Source organism: Odontesthes bonariensis, chromosome 24 (genome assembly GCF_027942865.1).
Source record: "Odontesthes bonariensis isolate fOdoBon6 chromosome 24, fOdoBon6.hap1, whole genome shotgun sequence".
NCBI lineage: Eukaryota > Metazoa > Chordata > Actinopteri > Atheriniformes > Atherinopsidae > Odontesthes > Odontesthes bonariensis.
Window position 1 is genome coordinate 10,794,054 of NC_134529.1, and position 20,634 is coordinate 10,814,687.

General features: G+C 39.2%; 2 protein-coding genes across 2 annotated transcripts; one reads left to right on the forward strand and one right to left on the reverse strand.

Moving 5' to 3' along the window:
* rd3 (retinal degeneration 3, GUCY2D regulator) lies at window positions 1-14,928 on the forward strand. The gene is made up of 3 exons (XM_075459248.1): window positions 1-167; window positions 11,426-11,739; window positions 14,178-14,928. Exons 2-3 carry the CDS (start codon window positions 11,450-11,452, stop codon window positions 14,533-14,535), a joined length of 648 nt encoding a protein of 215 aa, XP_075315363.1. The 5' UTR covers window positions 1-167; window positions 11,426-11,449; the 3' UTR covers window positions 14,536-14,928.
* On the reverse strand, window positions 14,090-19,635 carry LOC142375276 (uncharacterized). Its single transcript, XM_075459249.1, has 7 exons — window positions 19,494-19,635; window positions 19,100-19,172; window positions 17,771-17,929; window positions 17,061-17,119; window positions 16,877-16,966; window positions 16,416-16,505; window positions 14,090-16,310 (listed from the first exon to the last, which is right to left on the reverse strand). The coding sequence occupies exons 1-7, from the start codon at window positions 19,494-19,496 to the stop codon at window positions 16,260-16,262; spliced, it is 525 nt and encodes a 174-aa protein (XP_075315364.1). The 5' UTR covers window positions 19,497-19,635; the 3' UTR covers window positions 14,090-16,259.
* Between the last annotated feature and the right edge of the window lie 999 nt (window positions 19,636-20,634).

Below are 20,634 nucleotides of genomic sequence, written 5' to 3' on the forward strand. Positions count from 1 at the left end.
GTGAGACGGGAGAGAAGAGAACGAGAGACCATTTCTTTTCTGTCTTTGCTTTTCATACCAGCTTGCTGCTGTCTGAGGACTTTAATATTTGTGTTCTGCTGTGCTCTGTTATTTTTTTGTTTTGGAGAAAAAGGCAAACTTGAGAAGAATAATAAGAAGAGCAAGAGGTGAGAAAAGCAAGATTTCTTTCACTGTTCTCATTTTAACAAATTGATTTGATTGGCTATTTGGATTGTTTTATATCTGTAATAACCTCCAGACCCAATGAAAAAAGTAACCTTGTAGTCTTTTTTCCCCCCGTGCTTTGCCTACTGCTGTCACAGAGAAATTATTCAAATTCAGTCAATGAAACATGACAGAGAAGTGCAGACCTTTTTCCAATTTAGAGTGGTAATGACTGCTCCATTAAAATGATTGCTAAATTGACAGAAAATCATCTGACAAAAGATTATCGATTGGTCTCATTTTTCAAGCATAATGTCCCAGAAACTGAACCTTACAGGTTCTCCAATGTGAGGGTTTGTCACGTTTTTAAAAAAAAATGTAATTTCTTATAATAAATTTAAGTTTGTATCATTTTTGGCTGGGATTAGTTGATAAATTAAAGAATAATTTACAGTTTGGTGGTTATGAAAGTAACTGTTATCCGAAGACTTATTTGTTTTTCATTCATTTATTTATTGCATGTATTTTTACAACATAGCACCAAATAATCTCTCAGCATTTCTGAATAAGCTATTGCTATTTTTAATATTCATGACAAAATAAATAATTTTTTCATTTTGGGCATTTTATTGTTGACAGAATATTTTACATATAACCCATTTTTGGTGACAAAACCCAACTGATAACACTCCAAAATAAAAATAAAAATCATGGGGCAGTGATGAGTGTACCTTTCAGCAAATACTGCCTGCAATGATGGTTGTATTGCACCTCCTTGTGGAGCCAATGTGCTGTCCCACTGGATTCTAAGAATTAGAATAGAATAGAATAAGCTTTATACTGATGTTGCAGACACACACCTGTGGATGACTTTCATTCACCTGCATAGGTGGCTTATGATGATGTTAGCTTCAAGCAGACCACTGCAGACATGTAGGAGCGATTTAAGCTTTTGGTTGTTCTTTATATTCATGGGCCAAACAATATTTGGTATAACAATATAACAATAATTTAGAAAAGTTAGAAAAAAAAAGCTCACTGTTGGAAGTCGTTTAGCAGAATTTATAGCAAACAAGTGTCAAAATTGCCATTGAAGAATGTGAAGCAACTGTACGGTAATTAAAAAAACTAAGAGTTGTGCGTTTTTTAATTTCACAAGGAAAGGAAAGATGCTTTCACATATTGAAAGGTTATGCACCTCAGAAATAAAGTAGTGGGCACATATGTAGGCATAAGAGCAGGTTCACCATTAATCTCACTGGCTCTGTTTAACACGTTATTAATCTGAGTGACACCCATTCCCAGTAAGTACAACAGCCGTGGGTTGAGGGACAACTTCAGCATGTAAACAGATCAACACAAGATTAAATGAGACAGTTACTGAAGTTTCTAAACCTTTTACTAAAATAAGCTAACAGAATTACAGACTGAAAAGACTGACTTTAGCCACATTGTTAGTACAGGTATAATGTGAGACACTGAATATGGACTAGTGTTGAGATGTAAACACTAAAGGTGTAAACAGTGTACATCTCACTGATTGACAAAGAGAAGCTGCCAATCTTCTGTGCATCTAAGAAGCAGGCTGATTGTGAGACCTGATTAAACCTTTTCATTTTAATCATAATACATCAATCAGTGGGCCACGCTTCTGTGTTTCTTTGCATTTTCATCACAAAAAGCTACATCAACAAAAGGGTCACCATTGAAAGGCCTTGTTGCAGCAGCTGTGTGAGCAGACAGGACACCTGCAGAACAACAAACTGCTGGAAGACGAGATGGAGGATGTTGTCTTTTAGGAATATCTGAGATATATAGCTTATATGGGAATATGGTGTTTTCAATGATGGCAAATGATGAATGTTGATACACATTAAACAGAGACGATAAAGAAGACAGTGTTCAGTGAAGGCTGCTGCTTGTCAGTGTAGCGTTACCGGGTATTTATATACCTATTAAATATAAGGAATTATGAGATGTTCTTACAGTCTCAAATAAACCTTACCTCGAATTTAGGGGGCACCACCAACCTAGGTTTTGACTTAGTTTTAAGTCACAGTCAGGTCGGAAAACTGTTCAAAATCTTACGATCCTGGTGTTAAATTAATATTCAATTAATATTCAGTCTCATATCTCGCTACTTTCGTGAAGTTCTCGTTTGGTTGGACAGACATTACGTAAAGAAAGCATACGACACAATCTGTGATTATAACATATATATAGATATATGAGCTGTTTATTACAATGATATGATCTTAGACATGAACCTTTAAACAAACAGGAGATGCATTGAATATGGGTGATTATATAAAACACTTAGTGAATATAAAATAAAATATGGGGAATGGGAAAATACTGGATTTATTCAAATAGTTTGGGTTGGCTGACTATTTGAATCTAAATACTGTACTGACATTTCGGATTAATTTATCATTCTGTGAAAGCCTCGAGACATCCATCAAACCCACTTTAAGGTGAAAACGGGTCGGTCTTACTGTGCTGAAGTTCTGTTCAGTCGATTCGGACCATGGTAGCGGCCACGCGGGGTCCGAGGGGACTTCTCTTCCGCTCTCTGGGCCTTCCTGGCTGTGGTGGCTGACCTTTTTAGCTTCTCAGTTGCTTCTTTCACCGGGAAACGGGGACGATGATGTCGAGGGCTTTACTGTGGGATGATCAAATCCATCGTTGTGTCAGAGTTGGTCCGTTGCTGCTTTCTCTGATGAAGTGAACTTAAGTTCACAGAAGATTAATAAAAGGTTGCTTGGAGTTGGCTTTCTTGGTAGGAAAAGGTGATGATGGCGTGAAACAGGTTGGTTAGGACGTGGATGGCGAGGGACGAACACAAACACGTAAAACGTGCATCTTCAGAGTATTTCAATCTGTTTCTTTGTTCGGGTCTTTCTTTCTCGTCTCCGGGGTCTCACTGGGTTCTGGAGGGTCTCCTCCGGTCGTCCGCTGCATCGTTATCCACACGTCCTTCCGCTCTCTCCTGAGATTATGGGAAAAACTCCCAAACTCCGGCGAGCTCTTCTCTTCTGCTTAAACCATTTCTAAAAGTCTATGAGCAGCTGTTTTCTGCTCAAATCTTCTTCTGAAACTCTGGGTTGGAACCCTTCTGGAACAAGATCCAGGGCACCAGAGGGCAAGCGCAGACGCCTGAAGCGAGCCAGCAAGCACGAGCGCCAGCGGGGAAGAAGGCAAGAGAGCAAAAGAGCAAAGAAAGACCTGTGTTTTCCGCTGTTCCGGGTTTTGACTCTCGGAGGCGGGGCTTACACTACCTTTTCAGCCAATGACATGCTTGAACTGTGTGCATGTCTCTGTAAGGTGATCTGTGCTAGGGGGATTTCTGGATTTAGACAAAGAATTCTGTGTTTCTCCATTACTCCCATCTCATAGAACATTTGTCTCGGTGATTCTGAAAACACCACATCTTGTTAAGATATGCAGATTAAAGATATAACATAGACTTGTAATACAAAGACATCAAAATAACACACATGATAAAGACAATTATGACTTTCGAAATTCAGGTGAATATCTATGAAATTGTGACATATGAATTGTGAATTACACAATGCTAATTTCTGTGTTAACAATGGGGACACTAAACAAATACCAAATAGATACCGAAGGGACATCGTTAGAAGTTACTAGCTGCATAATTGTCCATTTTACTGAGTCCTTTGGGGATTTATATGTTCAACTAATCAACACTGCAGACCACTAGGGGGCAATGTGGTTCCATCAGGCAGGTTGGGCATTTTCCACCAAAATCAGTTCTTTGTCAATATTTAAGCCAGAATCGTACAAATTGTCTCTATATGCGTCTTGTGATCAAGCTGGAAACCTGAAAGAAATTGTACACGGTTATCAAACACATTTAATATAGTTTAAGATTTGACTACAAGTGAGTCTTCTCAGTTCGTATGTATAGCCATCTGGTCGGATTCCTGGTGAAAAGGGGTGTTAAAGTGTCAACTTTCGAGTTATGGTCTAGATAAGATAGTAAGTCTCCCACTTTTCCAAGAGTGAGTTGACTCCCCAAAAGCTCTTAAGGGTGTTGTAAATTAGGCAGTTTCTGTCTCTTTTTCCTTTGTGGAAAGAAAATGAAGATCTGGTTTATATCCACATACGTAAACATCCCCCACAGGAATGTTGGTTTTGTCAAAGTTTGAAAAACTCTTAATCCACACGGCACTGTGACTGTTACATTCCCCCATTCGAATCGGATCTGAACTCGTGGCTGATCCGAATCGCAGGTGAAGAAGTCCAGTGTGTCCGAGTCTGGTGGTTGCTAGGACTCTCAAGAGGGTTATGGTGGGTGTCTCGAGACAGCCTAATACAATTCCGGAACAACAATGGCTATAAACGTACAATGGCTATAAACGTAATTTTGTTAAGCTTACTTAACCTACGTAGTAAATGTCTAATAGCTAAAGATAATGTTCATAAGTAAAGGTTTCTAAGCCTATATAATTTCAAATGGAAAATCCTAGTAAAAGCATGCAGATTTCTTTTGGAAAAAGATCAATGTTAGGGGAGAATTTTACTCATTGTTAGAGTCATGATCTAGGAATGGTATTTCTTAATAGTTAGGAAATGAGCACGTTTACTACCTGAGTGTGAGCATATTCGCAGGACTTTATACGAACAGTAATGTGTAACATATTTGTCGCGGCGGCGGTCCCGGACAGGGCTTCACTGTACAGTAGCAACGAGTGATATTCTAACTAAAAGGATCCATGGTGAAAGCTGTTGTCAGTGTTTCACTGCTAATTTGGCTTTTAATTCAGTTATAGACCAGTTTCCCCCATTTGTAGATGTCACATGGGTGAAATAAGGTAAGTTGAGTGTGTCACCAGATGATGATAGACTTGAAAATTGAAGTTTTGAACACTGAGGTGTCCTGGATTCAATCTTGAGGCATCATGATACTACGGAGTAGTTTTATCGTGATTGGGTAAGTGATATTTTGAGGGTAAGCTTCTTTGCTTCCTTTAAGAGTTAGCTATGGTTAAAGGTTTGGTATACGGGGTTACTAGAATGTCTGTTGGAGTGTATGGTCCTACCTCCAGGAACACGCTAGCATTTCTAAGTCTCTGTTAGCACGGTTGGGTTCTGAACTTTTTCTTTTCTTTTAGTAGCACACTTTTCAGGCTATCAATATCATCTTGACTGATGGCACTTATTTCACTAGACCATTGCTGAGATTTGATGTGGTCCTTGTCGATGACTCTGCTCATCTCAGTTGTTTTCTGATCTGGTGATGGTTGTGACCATGCAGTGTGTGATGGTTTATAGCGAGACCGAAGTCTATAATTGCAGTTGCGATTTTGAGCGGATTGCTGGTCATGTCGATTTTGAAAAGACATGTCTTTTTGCGGGTTTGAATGAACACTGTGGTTTTCACTGTGGCAGTGAGTTGGTTCATGGCTGGGCCATGAGGATTTGGAATAGTTGTGTTTGGAGCCTTTCTTAGGCCGTTGAGAATGTGGCCAGTGGGGGATCTCTGCTGGAGGTCTGCCACTTTGTCCCACTTCTAACTCTGGGGACCAAGAACCAGGGTTCTGGGTCTGTGTGGTGATGGGTTCTGGCTGTTTAGCTTGTCTATGTTTTTGGAAACCTAGACTGGCCCATTCACGTAGCTGCTGAATGGTAGCAGTGTGAGGGTTAGCTATAACTCCTAAGTGATAGCTGGTAGTTGGATGGAGGTTTTGAAGGAAAAGAGTTTTGAAACTCATGTCTTCTTCCATTCCTACCTTGTTGCTGAAACCAAAATAAGCTTTGAGGAGGCGGTAATAATACTGCTGAGGCAGCTCATTCCGTCCCTGTTTAACCATCATGGCAGCGGTTAAGCCAGATGGGGTCAGCTCGTCTGAAAACTCGCGTTCGAGTGCTTGGCAGAGGAGTGTATAGTCGTTCCGGATGTAATCGGGTTGACGTTCAATGAATCTACTGACTTCGCGGCTAGATGTAACCTTAATCAAGTAGAATTTGTTGTTAACTGATGCGTTTGGAAACCTTCGCAGGAAGAAATCAATGTCGTCCAAATATGCTCGGGTGTCATGTGGCGTCCCAAGAGTCGGCTCGAATCTGGGCACATGGCGAGCAATTTTGTCAAGCTCTTCGTCAGAAGGAGCTTGTGGAACTTGGGGTTTTAGAGTGGGAAATGATTGATCCGGTTTACCTGGATCATAAACGATCTTTTCAGATCTGAAAGAATTTGTTGTCGTTGAAGACGGGGGTGAAACAATTGAGCTCTTGTAGGCTGTTTTCACTTCAGGAAAAGGGTTCCCTCTGTCTTCCTGGGGGAAACCATGTGTTTCCTGTTCATGTCCAGTCTCCAAAGACTGACGTAGGTCTATCTCAACACCTTCTGGTTTATCTGATAGGTGTTCCTGCTGTGGATGAGCGGCGTTTTGCTCATCCTTAGCTTTGCTTAGCTGTTCTGTCAACAGCTGCATTTGTTCCTTTTCAACATTAAGATGCTTGTCATCAGTTGGCACTTTGGCTGTTAAATCCTGCACTTTCTGCAGAACCACATGTAGAGATTGCTGGGACTGTTTTTGTGCTTGGTCCACCTTCTTCAGTTGGACTTGGGTTGAAATCAACTCTTGTTGGCAGTTTTGAAGTAGCTGTTCAAGCTTTTTGTTGTTTTCATTGAGTTGAATAATTTGTTGGTTTGAGTTCTTAACCTGTGTTGTTAACTCTGTTACTTGGGCATTAGCTTGGCTGGATGCCCTCTCAGTGGCTTCAAGTTGGTGTTGGAGGAATTTGGTTTCCTCCTGAAACTGTGGCTTTTTCTGTGACCGAGTTTTAAGTTTGTCAGCGGCTTGTTCCATCACTTGGTGTGCATGTTTAACGAACACCACAGCTAGACTACTTAACATTTTGGTCAGAGATTCTTCTTTGGGCTTTTTAGCTTTTGTCTCAGCCGATGGCTTTACACTGATTTGCTCTGTTTCAGGTGTTTTAATGCATCTTTTCTTTAAGGCATAACCCAGTATCAACCTTTTTGTTAAGTCCATCATCTTGTTTTTCACTTGTCTCAGAAAGGGTTCTTTCTGAAAATAGGTTTGAGTTTGGAACAAGGGAAAATAGTTGGGTTAATGTGAAGGTGGTTGGGAATAAGGATTGTTCTCCTGAAATTAATTTCTTCCTTTTGAATTTGTTTACTTGAGAAACAAATAAGGAAGGATGTTAAAATAAACACGACTGTGTTATTTTACTCAAAACTGGAAGAAATGCATTTAATTTAGAAGCTTATCATTAACCGTTATGGTAAAAAGAGGGAAAACATTAATGCTAACACAAAAGGGAACATACAAGCTCTTGGCTGTTGTTTTCTTTAAGCCTTAGTGTCTTATAATCAGTTCCTGTTAAGGTAATCTGATTTGGTGAAAGACACACATTTGAGATAAATTAGCTTCAATTAATGTTTCCAAATAACAAAGTTGGTATTGTTTATGTCAAACAATTGATTCAAATGCATTAAAGAATATTCAAATAAAGCTGGTATTCGTTAGTACCAAGCAAAATGATCAGCTTTCTTTGTGATCCTATTTAATGTGACCGGGCGGCTCACATGTCAAAGCTTCAAGTGGGCGGGTTTGAGAGAAGGGAGTGAGGAGTTGACGTCACTGGTGACGATTTCTAGCACCGCCCACCAATAGTCCTTCAAGTACCCAGTGAATTTGCCTCATTTCAACTGGGGAATGAAAGGGTTAACGTCTCTCACAGACAGTGCACAAGCGATGTTGTGGTTTGCTCACAAACTTTTTAAACACAGATTTGCAACATTCACAATGCTTGAGACACGCGGCCTCAGTTCAGAATGCTTCTAAAAGTCACCAACTTTGATAATAACAACGAATAGAGTCACCAACTCAATTTTTCTGCAGCAAAATTGGTCTGTCCACTACTGCCGTATATTATTTTAGTTAGGGCTTGTAAGCATTTTAAAAATAAACACACCCTCAGTTTTTTCTTTCAACTGGGTTCAACAGACACGGCGTTCCGGTCGTTTATTTAATAATACAAAAACAATTGACTGTTTAAGTCATTCATGTGATCACGTTTTGTGACCGTGTGTATTTTATTTATTTATTTTATTCATTTATTTTATCAGGAGCGACGGCTCTGACTCATTCAGTTAAGCTCAGCAGCTTTAACTTTCAATAAGTAATCTGTATTACTTTATTTTAGGCGTCACAACGCTCCGTTAAATAACGTTTAAACTCGCTCCCCCACTTCATGGGGTTTCAATATAGCACCTTGATGCTTTTTTTTTTTTTATGTCCGGCTGCAAGATTACAGCGGATCAAAACTCCTGTGTTTGAGGAGGCTCTGAGTTGTCTAAATTCACCGGGACTCGCGGCTGAATTTGTGATACTCATAAAAATCAAATCAACCGTGTTGGAAACTCGCAACTACGGCCAGGCCTTTAAATTCAGCGTTCTTGCGCTGTGCATGCAATCTTTATTCTGGGACAGACAGCGACAGCTGGCTGCTCTTCTGCGGTGTGCAATTAATATTGCGCACCCATGGATTTGGAGAGTTATCATGCGTCCACGATTACTCTGATAAAGTGCTTTTAGTCATTCTAAGTTTATAAAGACAGACACAGCCACTGCTTGCATTGCTCACACACAGATAATGAACCAGCCAATATCATGTTTATGCTTTCCTTCACGTAAGTCAGTTATAGCTAACCCTCACACGGGGCACCAAAACTATGTAGCGTTACCGGGTATTTATATACCTATTAAATATAAGGAATTATGAGATGTTCTTACAGTCTCAAATAAACCTTACCTCGAATTTAGGGGGCACCACCAACCTAGGTTTTGACTTAGTTTTAAGTCACAGTCAGGTCGGAAAACTGTTCAAAATCTTACGATCCTGGTGTTAAATTAATATTCAATTAATATTCAGTCTCATATCTCGCTACTTTCGTGAAGTTCTCGTTTGGTTGGACAGACATTACGTAAAGAAAGCATACGACACAATCTGTGATTATAACATATATATAGATATATGAGCTGTTTATTACAATGATATGATCTTAGACATGAACCTTTAAACAAACAGGAGATGCATTGAATATGGGTGATTATATAAAACACTTAGTGAATATAAAATAAAATATGGGGAATGGGAAAATACTGGATTTATTCAAATAGTTTGGGTTGGCTGACTATTTGAATCTAAATACTGTACTGACATTTCGGATTAATTTATCATTCTGTGAAAGCCTCGAGACATCCATCAAACCCACTTTAAGGTGAAAACGGGTCGGTCTTACTGTGCTGAAGTTCTGTTCAGTCGATTCGGACCATGGTAGCGGCCACGCGGGGTCCGAGGGGACTTCTCTTCCGCTCTCTGGGCCTTCTTGGCTGTGGTGGCTGACCTTTTTAGCTTCTCAGTTGCTTCTTTCACCGGGAAACGGGGACGATGATGTCGAGGGCTTTACTGTGGGATGATCAAATCCATCGTTGTGTCAGAGTTGGTCCGTTGCTGCTTTCTCTGATGAAGTGAACTTAAGTTCACAGAAGATTAATAAAAGGTTGCTTGGAGTTGGCTTTCTTGGTAGGAAAAGGTGATGATGGCGTGAAACAGGTTGGTTAGGACGTGGATGGCGAGGGACGAACACAAACACGTAAAACGTGCATCTTCAGAGTATTTCAATCTGTTTCTTTGTTCGGGTCTTTCTTTCTCGTCTCCGGGGTCTCACTGGGTTCTGGAGGGTCTCCTCCGGTCGTCCGCTGCATCGTTATCCACACGTCCTTCCGCTCTCTCCTGAGATTATGGGAAAAACTCCCAAACTCCGGCGAGCTCTTCTCTTCTGCTTAAACCATTTCTAAAAGTCTATGAGCAGCTGTTTTCTGCTCAAATCTTCTTCTGAAACTCTGGGTTGGAACCCTTCTGGAACAAGATCCAGGGCACCAGAGGGCAAGCGCAGACGCCTGAAGCGAGCCAGCAAGCACGAGCGCCAGCGGGGAAGAAGGCAAGAGAGCAAAAGAGCAAAGAAAGACCTGTGTTTTCCGCTGTTCCGGGTTTTGACTCTCGGAGGCGGGGCTTACACTACCTTTTCAGCCAATGACATGCTTGAACTGTGTGCATGTCTCTGTAAGGTGATCTGTGCTAGGGGGATTTCTGGATTTAGACAAAGAATTCTGTGTTTCTCCATTACTCCCATCTCATAGAACATTTGTCTCGGTGATTCTGAAAACACCACATCTTGTTAAGATATGCAGATTAAAGATATAACATAGACTTGTAATACAAAGACATCAAAATAACACACATGATAAAGACAATTATGACTTTCGAAATTCAGGTGAATATCTATGAAATTGTGACATATGAATTGTGAATTACACAATGCTAATTTCTGTGTTAACAATGGGGACACTAAACAAATACCAAATAGATACCGAAGGGACATCGTTAGAAGTTACTAGCTGCATAATTGTCCATTTTACTGAGTCCTTTGGGGATTTATATGTTCAACTAATCAACACTGCAGACCACTAGGGGGCAATGTGGTTCCATCAGGCAGGTTGGGCATTTTCCACCAAAATCAGTTCTTTGTCAATATTTAAGCCAGAATCGTACAAATTGTCTCTATATGCGTCTTGTGATCAAGCTGGAAACCTGAAAGAAATTGTACACGGTTATCAAACACATTTAATATAGTTTAAGATTTGACTACAAGTGAGTCTTCTCAGTTCGTATGTATAGCCATCTGGTCGGATTCCTGGTGAAAAGGGGTGTTAAAGTGTCAACTTTCGAGTTATGGTCTAGATAAGATAGTAAGTCTCCCACTTTTCCAAGAGTGAGTTGACTCCCCAAAAGCTCTTAAGGGTGTTGTAAATTAGGCAGTTTCTGTCTCTTTTTCCTTTGTGGAAAGAAAATGAAGATCTGGTTTATATCCACATACGTAAACATCCCCCACAGGAATGTTGGTTTTGTCAAAGTTTGAAAAACTCTTAATCCACACGGCACTGTGACTGTTACATCAGCTTGATATTGGTTTTGTATTGTTTGATGGTCTCACATTTCAAAATGCTGCATTTCAGGTTTTAGACTTTTTAAAAGTCTCTAAACTTATTACATTTCATAACAAAAACACCCAAACAACCAGACATTCTGTATTCTTTTTTGTTTCTCCAATCAATCAAAGCCCAAAAGAAATCCACCTAGAAATAAGTCAGTTTGAGCAAACATTGGCAGTAATGTTATGTCTGCGTCTCATCAGGGGACAGTGAAGAAGGACAAGGCCATGGCCTCCTGGTTCAGCTGGAATGAGCCGTATTCCCGGAGCCCTCACAGGGACCCGGCTGACGTGGTCACCGACACCCTCATGCTGGAGTTGAGTTGGCAGCTCAAGGAAGCGGAGAGACAGCACAGAGAGAGGGAGAACGAATACAGACGCCTGAAGACAGGGGTGGACTACAGCTGGCTGGCGAGCACGCCACGCTCCTCCTTCAACATCAGCACCGGAGAGAGGTTCGCACTGGAGGACCTCTGCTCCAAGGTGCCGCCGTCCTGCTGCGGGTTGGTCATACTCAAGTAAGGAGACACAGAGCAGACACTGCAACCGACAAAGGCTACGATTAAGACTACAAGTAGTTTGTTTCTGAATTCCAGATTGTTTTAATTGTATGACTAAATAAAACTAGATTAATCATTATCTGTACTGTCTGTACAGATATGAAGCGCTGAAGTTAAACAAAAAAACCCTGTGATTATTCTTTTTTACTCCTTTAAATGATCCCATAACCCCAAAGATATGTCAAATGGTTTTTGACCTCCAAATTCCCAAACACAGATCGGCTTATACAAAAAAATTAATCATTGAGATGAAAATGCTGTACTTTTGCCTCTGATGGGATTATTCAGGCCAATATAATATTCTAACATTACTGCACTGGGATATCAGATCTTCTTTCAAGATCGAATATAGTCCAAATGTCCAAAATCAAATAACTCGATCATTCTTTGAGGTGTACAGTCAGCAGAGAACAGCACTGCAGCGATCACATTTCTTAACACTTCTTCACACACTTTTGTACAACTAACACTATCAAACAATTGTCTTCCTCTCTCTGAAGGGGTATCAACTCATTACAGATTATTCTTCAGCTGCTTCAGGAAAATGAGGGCAGTATTAAATTAATTTCTTCAAAATGAATCTTTGGGGAAGAATAATCTTTCTAAATTTTATTTGTGTTTCTACATAATAGTCTAATTAAGACACCCACCAAATGATACATATGTTTGTGATAATAGGATTTCAAGTAAATTAAAAACACCTATCAAATCAAATTCTATGTAGTATTCTTTATATATATATATATATATATATATATATATATATATTGCACTGCACATCACCCAAACGGCATTGTCTGTCTGTATACTAATTTTGAATCTGATGAAATGCATTCCTCAGTTTTTAGTTTCAACTGAGCTAATGTGGAAAAGTGTGCTGTGCCTGATCAGTCAGAGCAGAGTGGGCTTTTCAGGAGCCCTAGTTTAAGCTTATCTTAAAGAAACGTCATACATTTGTAGAAGCAGCTAACTAGCTGTTAGTTGTGATTTAAGCTTTCTAAGATACTAACATTCAAGTTTTTGCTCCTAATGCATTTTTGGATCCTCATCAGGGTTCATAAACTGACCGCTAGTTTTTACAAGGTCTTTAAATGAGCAAAATAAAGCAAATATTAAAAAAAAAGGAAAAAAAGAAAGTATTACAATTGACTGAAATCTGTAAATGGTTCATCGTATCAGAGAACGGAGTTTCACAAAAGTGAGTTTTATCAGAAGATATAGACATAGAAGATATGTAAAGACAAAATGCTAATGTTACACAGCCTGATGAAAAAACGGCTTTGATTTTATCTCTGAGCGAGAAAAACGGCTGCAGTCTAAATGGTAGGAAGGCCAAATATATCACTGAACAGGACTTATTGGGAAACATGTTCCTGGAAAGGGTGTACTTAAAGGCTTGTTAAAGCAAAGTCATCTCTCTGTTAGGGGGAGCAGTAATTGGGAGCTTGGCAGCAGTGTCATGTTGGTGCAGGTGTGGGTCCTGATGACAGTCATCCTGGATTTTCTTTTACATGCAAACATTTCCCACCATGGGGGTGTTCTTTGTTTAAAGCCCACAATTGAATCCTGGTTTAAAAAGATCTTGTTCAAAGGCTTAAGGTCCTTTATAATTCACCAGACATCTGAATAGACATTTTACACTGATATGGTATGAGATTATTGGTTATTATTATTCCATGTGTTTTGTAGACAGTATGTGAACCAATTTGAAAGGTTTGGTGAAAGATAATTTCAGGATGATTGGGTATCTTTCCCAAAAAGTGTTCAACCTTTTCTTCAGGAAGCAAACAATCTGGATCTTCATGCGAGTCAAACTTTAGGATGGAAACTGAAAAAAATTGTCCAGAACAAGGCTCCGTCCTGCAAAACTGTTATACAAGAGAGCTGGAAGCTGAGTGGTGAAGAATATGTTTAAGAATATCATTTTTCATTAGTGAATTCCATGCTTCAATGAATTCAAGCTGTCATTGAAGCCAGGGTTGGTGCAACAAATACTAATTGTGCTGTTTTCTATTTTTTCCCTCGTCTGAATTGCATTAAGTTTCTTTTAATGACACAATTTCAAAGCCAGAATGTCCATCTTTTAGATGAAATAGTTGTGTCCTATTTGGGTTTGGATTTTTTTTTTTTTTCAAAAGGCTGAAGGAATATTTTCCAAGTGTGGTTCCATAATCCTTACCAGGTGTTGTCGGCAGAGATAAAATATCTGCATGAAAGATGGATAATATTGGACTCAAGCTGCCAGAAACAGGAAATAAATCAAAGTTAATATTCATGTGTGCTGGGTATGTTAATAAACATCCGACCATTCACTTGCTCTGTTTATTTTAAAGAGGCACTACATCATTTATCACACACTCATCCTAACCTGTTCCGTTTTGCATTGCTTTACGCAGGTTTAGAGATGTTATTCAGGCCAACGAGCCCGAGGTGCGTGAGGTTTCCGGTCTTTTCCGCTCTGTCCTGCTGGAGGCTTTGGACCAGCTGAAGGAGGAGCAAGAGGCGCAGCGCTTGGCCCGCCAGTGGAACAACAAACGTGCTATGAGCATGAACTTCCGGCCTCGGATCAAGATTAACCCGTTCGGAAGCACAGTGGGCCTCACCTCCACAGCGGCTGAAGGGACGGTGATGAGCAATCTCAAAACTGTGTCAGAAGATGTGGAGAAAGGGGCGGATAGAGCGGAGAGGTCACAGAGAGTGTGGAGCATGCCCGACTTTAGATACAAAGGAAACAGCAGCAGTAGGGTTGTCTGATGTCGGGCTTTCACAGGACCGATGATGGTTGGACATTTTAGTGGGACTAATTAGTCTCTAGGACTCTGCTGCAGTGCAGTATGTCCACTGTGCACCAGGCCAAGAGAAGATTTCCAGTTCAGTATCACTCAGCATTTAACCCTGTTTTAGGGTGATGTCAGGTGCTTCTTTTGATTTTCTATCATGACAACTTAAAACAGTTTAAATTTTGAGATTATCACCTCTAGAAGTGATGTTACAATAGCATTGGCAATGTACTGTAGCTTGAAAGTTATTTGATTGAAGGCTTTTTTGTGAGCTAGTTGAAAAAGAGAAATATTTAAATGAACTAAACGCCTGTAAAGAGAATTTGTTTTGAATGAGATTTCTGTGTAAAGGAATATACACAAACGGCTCACTTCATCATTATTCAAAAGGTGAGTCATGTTCTAACAGCGCACAAAGGACTCAGCTACCTAGTGCATCATCCAGGATCAGCAGCAAACTGCATGCTTTCCTCCGAACAAGAATAAGCAAAAAAAAAAAAAAAAAAAAAAACATTCATTAAATGTTTCCCAGTGTTTTTTTGGTGAAGCATTTAAAAGTAAAATCTTTAATTGCCGCTTTTTTTTCTTCTCCTTCCTATTGTCACACATCACAGTACAACAGTACACAACAGTTCTGCACCATTATCCGCATAAAGCTTTAAGCTGGTTTGATACAAGTGAAACTAACAGCGACGTATGTTCCTGTATATTTCAAGGACAAAACCTGGGTGAATGAATGTGAGGAATAAAAAGAAAAACAACAAAAAACAGTAATAATCGGACTTTGCTCAGTTGGTTCTCATATTACACGACATGTGTACATAAAATGACTTCAGTACACCTTGAGAATACAGCGGCTCCCATAACTGGAAGTTACAATGGAAACTTAATGGTGGGTTTTCTAAAGAAAGAGCACAACCGCTCTTTAATTTAGTAAAGTTCACATGACTGAATGGCACAGCCAGCATATTAAAAAAGCTTCTATATCTTTAAAGAACGGCCATGAAAGTGCGTTATGAATCCCCTCCTTTGTCTTCTCACCGAATTTAAAGTGAAGTATGACAAATGTGCTCAACATCTTCACTCCAGTCAGTGTTGACTGACCTTCATCTTTTAATTTGAAAATGAAAAGAGTACGTTTCCCACTCTGCATCTCTAAGGGACTAATGACTGGTCGATTTGAATTGTGGGTAACGAGGACATTGGATGGAGACAAGGAAGACAAATGTATAAAGTAAGACTCTCTGACTGCTGCATTCATCTCGGTAAGAAAGATTCCAGTATTCCCAAAGTGTAAGTTGTGAGTCTAAATTGGTCGAATACTTATTTGAAGGGGAAAATTCTTAGAACCACAAGCGGAGTAGAGAAATCAGGGGCTCGCAGGTCACAGATTTTCATTTCCGTCTGACCGTCGATAAAACTTCTCACGTCACAAAAGCTGTCAGACTAAACCAAAGAATTAATCACCTGCACAGCAGCAGGGTGAAATTGTGGCTTGTGGACTGAATGCATCTCAATTTCCGGGCAGAGATAACGTCTCTTTCACTCCATGCAGCTTGGCGCTGCCCCTCTGTGGCGAAGCGAGTCACTTCATTTTCATCATCTCTCTTTCAGAAAACTCTTAATTCGTCTCCTCCTGGAAGCTGAGCTGAGTTCTGAGTCCTGAGTTCTGCGGACATGCTGTTACCCAACTTGCCGTCACAGGGTAGAGTTCAAGAACTCAAGAAGTTCTGCTCGATTTTTATCCCGCTGTGATGAAACAAGGCACGCATAATACAACAATTTACTGCACAATCTATGAAAAACAAAACCCACCTCTTTTTGTTTATCAGACAAAGAAACAAATCTGATTACCTGCTTGTCTTTTTTAGACTTCTTTACTTTCATCTTTATCTTCTTCCCTGAAATCATACTGTACTTGCCTTTTTTCTTGTCCTTCAAGTACTGAAAGAAGAACAAATTTCAATCTAAATGGGCTACAACACATCATATAAAACCACAGTTTGCCTGTGAAGCAAAAACATAGATATCTATAGGTTTCAGCTTAGTTTGTCATGCAAACCCCAAATAAACAAAATTATTATCAGGCTTGGACTGAACTAATGCTGTAAAATGTAAATATCACCATCTCTTTCCAATTGTAGTTAAACAGCTTTGAGACTGTGATGTGTTTTTTAAAGTAAAAAAAACAATTCATGTAATTGACATGATGGTTTAAAAAAAAAAAAAAAGACAACAGGGACACAATGCAAGTGAAACATCCCTCAGTCTAATAAGAACGAGAAAGGCCTTGTTCTTTAGAAAATTTTCGCTACCTTGGAAATCTGTACAGGTCCCGAGCTGTCTTCTCCTCCTTTTGCTTTCTTCTCTTTCTTACGTTTATGCCTCTTCTCTTTTTTCCCTTTCTGGTTCAAAATACAAAACAGGTAAGACCAAGTTTTCTGTAAGAAATACGAAAGTGAGGCAATGCAAGAAGAAATTTTGTGCTTTTTTTTGTACCTTTTTGTGTTTCTCCTTTTTCCTTTTTTTTGAATGTTTTCTTGATTTACTGCGAGAGTCTGAAATCAACAATAGAAAACAATCAAAATGACCCAAATCTAACCCCCGATATCAGAACAGAGAATTAAAATCAAACAAAAAGATTAAAAAAAAGGGCAAATTTATCAGACTGCAAAGATTAACAAACATTCTGATGTTTAGACTTCGGGCAAATTTGATTTATTTTTCAGATCAGATCTGCAGGGCAGACAGCCTGCAAGTGATAGGAATGAATTTGTCTGTTCTGGCATCAACAAGCTATTTGTATAGGTCGCTGTGGTAACGACACAGGCATCAGTAAGAACTCGGCTAATCTTGTGGCTTTACAACAGTAGTTTCCTTCCTGCTTTGCCTGCCTGCAAAGTGCAAGCAGTCAGTCCATTAAGTTGTCAGTCTTGTTGTTAATATGGTTATTGTCCACAGGCTGTTCTTCTCTAGGTTTCCGGAACAACATTCTGCAAGTAGCAGCAAATGTTTGTTGTTCTGCAAGTGATGCTAAAGGCACGTTTGATTGCTTAAGTTGCTTTGCACAAATACACACCTGCAGAAATCAAATCCAAATTGCATTTCAGACCTCCTCCAGATGTGGTTTAATGTGTATTTATGCTGTTCATACCTTTTTCGGGCTGGCAGTCTGAATATAATACTTCAGACTTTTCACGTACACTTACCACTACTGCTGCTGCTAGAGCTACTTCGACTGCTGCTGGACGACTGTGATGAATCAGAAGAGGAACGGGAGGATGACGATGAGGACGAAGAAGACGAACTGGAAGAGGATGACGAGGAAGATCTACTACGGCTTCTTTTCCGCTTCCTCTTTTCTTGTCCTAAGTGGAAAAGAAAAAAAAAAAAAAAAAAAAAATCACACATAAAAAGGAAAACAAAAGTATTGGTATCATGGATACAAAACAAACTGAGAAGATTTAACACATTAAATTCACATAAGCAGAATTTAGGATGCCTCATACACATTTACCTTGAGTGGCAGAATCTGGAGGTGAAAAATGTTAAATAATTCAAAGTTATCGCTTAGGTTTAATTTAGACAATTGAATACAACATGAACTGCAATTTAAGTTTTAAACATATTCATATATGGCTGAAAAACTCTACATCCAGCTGCACTTGCCTTAAAATAGCAGGTCATTTTTCTTCCCATCTGCAATGTGCAATATGGGTCTGTCCCTATTACAATATCAAGAGAAAAACCTCATTGATGCTCATCGACGCGGATTCTGATCCATCCAAGAGGTGCTTCTCACTTCTGACACATACCATAATTTGAGCTGATGAATGACCATAGTCTGTTGTAGCTACCATCTATCATCCATCAGATATTAAGACCATTCAAAATATATGACCAAAATTGATCTGTAACGTAAAGTTTTCAAACACATGTTCAGACAAGATTGGATTTTACAAGGCCAAGTCTCCCCCAAAAAAGTTTATTATATAATCACAATTTATCCAGTAAAAGGAAGAAAAGAAAAAAGTATAAAAGCAGGAAAAAGGGCTTCTAGTCTAAAGTGCGCTGTTCTAATACCATTTGAAGTCAAAAGCCTGCTTCATTTCATTTAATGTTTTATAATTTATTTAATTTTGTCATTGGATGAAACCCTTATAAACCATTCTGTCAGTTTTCTCATTCATCAGCAGTTTGTTACAGAGCATTATTTGTAGTCAGTAATAGATTAGGGCATATAAGAATGGTCTGCAAAGATTTTCACGTTTTAACTATTGTAGGAAAACTGCAGATTGATCATTTTTCTTCTGGTGTTGCATGCTTCAAGCCACTGAAATAACGCAATACACGTGCAAGAGGAGGAGTAACGATGGAGAAAATGCACCCAATGTATACAGGCGTTTATATGTATTCAAAATTATTCCATATGGAAAACAGCGGGAGATTTGGGTGCATTTGTGGGATCTAAAAATAATGCAATTTTGCATCAAAGTTGTGAAAAGACTAAAGAAACAGTGACACGGGGGTTGTTTTACCTCTACTCCTTGATCTCCTCCTTTCATCTGTTCGGGACGTGGAGCTTGACACTCTGCATTCCGATTCCGTGGACTACAAACACATAACATGACATGTTCATTGCTTTGGTGCCGCTGAGTCTCGGGTGCAACATCAGGCTCTGTAAAGCGCATTAGCTAATACAGTTACCAACAATAAAGCATTAGATAAAGATCTACAACAGCTGACGAAAATGAACTGATTGAGGATTTGTGAAGAACCGTGCTGTTTAGTGTCTTGTTAAGAGTGTTAATTGTCGTTTCGTTGGAGTGTATCGTCACAGTATCAGAGCTACGTGTACCCAGCTAAAGCTAATGCGCTCAAAGCTACTCAATAAACCACCATTGTCAGTAAAAGAAGATGTTCTGTACTCACCATAGCGACAGCAGAATACAGTTAATAAACTGTATATTTACTGACACGAACGTCACCGAAAAATACGACTAAATTGTACATTCATTCGCTTCCATATCCGGTAAGTTAGCAATCTTGGCAGACATTTTGTAGCCCATAATGCACCGCTGCTCGCCACTTTCAAAACACTGGCGGGAGAGACCAACAGATAACACAGCGCCCCTAGTGGTGAATGAGATAAGAAAAACGCTTCTTGGCGACTGCTGTTGTTTGCTGTCTTGTTGTATCACCATGTTATATGGATATTTTTTACAACGTAAAAGTTGTGAACTGCAATATACAACTTACTTGTCGTGCCTTATTAGATCTAAAGAAATGTCTTTGCGTCTTTGCTACAATAGATAATCCCATGGATAATCCCAGGTATGCAGCTGTCACGTAGCCAAAAATAATGCAGTCTAATAAAGACAACTGATCTGTACCTCTTAATTTAATTAGGTTTATTTTGTTTTGCTTTGGTGTCAATACTGAAAAAAACAACAAACTAAAAGTTGTGTTGAGGCTTTCAATAGTATCATACAAACTAATTTATTTTACTTTACTTGCCAACAGGGAAAAAATAAATCTTAAATATTATTATGAAGGTTCCTAAATTAATTACTTCCATGAGAACAAAATTCTTAAAATTTGGGGTTCAGTGTGTATCAGTGTTCAGTTAATGAGGTATTATCTATAAAAAATGCTGTCTTTTGCCTTCATTTTGAGCACAGAAATCAGAATTTTGGATATATATTGGACTTTATCCTGCATGCAGTTTGTTGCAAAATTCTTGAGAAAAAAAAAGATGCAGCTTTGATAGAAATACGTTCAAACATAAATGAAAAATAGTAAGGCAAAAACAACGTTTGTACAATTCTAATGAACTTGAAAGTCCATATTTGGTATGAGCACCTTTATTCTTAAACAAAGCCTGAACCCTCTTTTTGCAGTTTCTTTAAGTAATCTTCAGGAATAGTTCTCCAGGCTTCTTGAAGGACATCCCAAAGATCTTCTTTGGCTGTTGGTTGCCTTGTGTTTGTTGTCTGTCAAGATGATCCCCAACGCTTCAATAATGTTAAAGCCTATGCTCTGGGGAGGATTCATCCCTCCATAAGACCTGTTG

Coding starts and splice junctions, on each gene's coding strand:
- rd3 (XM_075459248.1), top strand. CDS start 11,450: ATGGCCTCCTGGTTCAGCTGGAATGAGCCGTATTCCCGGAGCCCTCAC. Junction 11,740..14,177: donor TGCGGGTTGGTCATACTCAA/GTAAGGAGACAC, acceptor TGCTTTACGCAG/GTTTAGAGATGTTATTCAGG.
- LOC142375276 (XM_075459249.1), bottom strand. Junction 17,930..19,099: donor GAGGAGATCAAGGAGTAGAG/GTAAAACAACCC, acceptor TTTTCCACTTAG/GACAAGAAAAGAGGAAGCGG. Junction 16,506..16,876: donor GACCTGTACAGATTTCCAAG/GTAGCGAAAATT, acceptor TTCTTCTTTCAG/TACTTGAAGGACAAGAAAAA.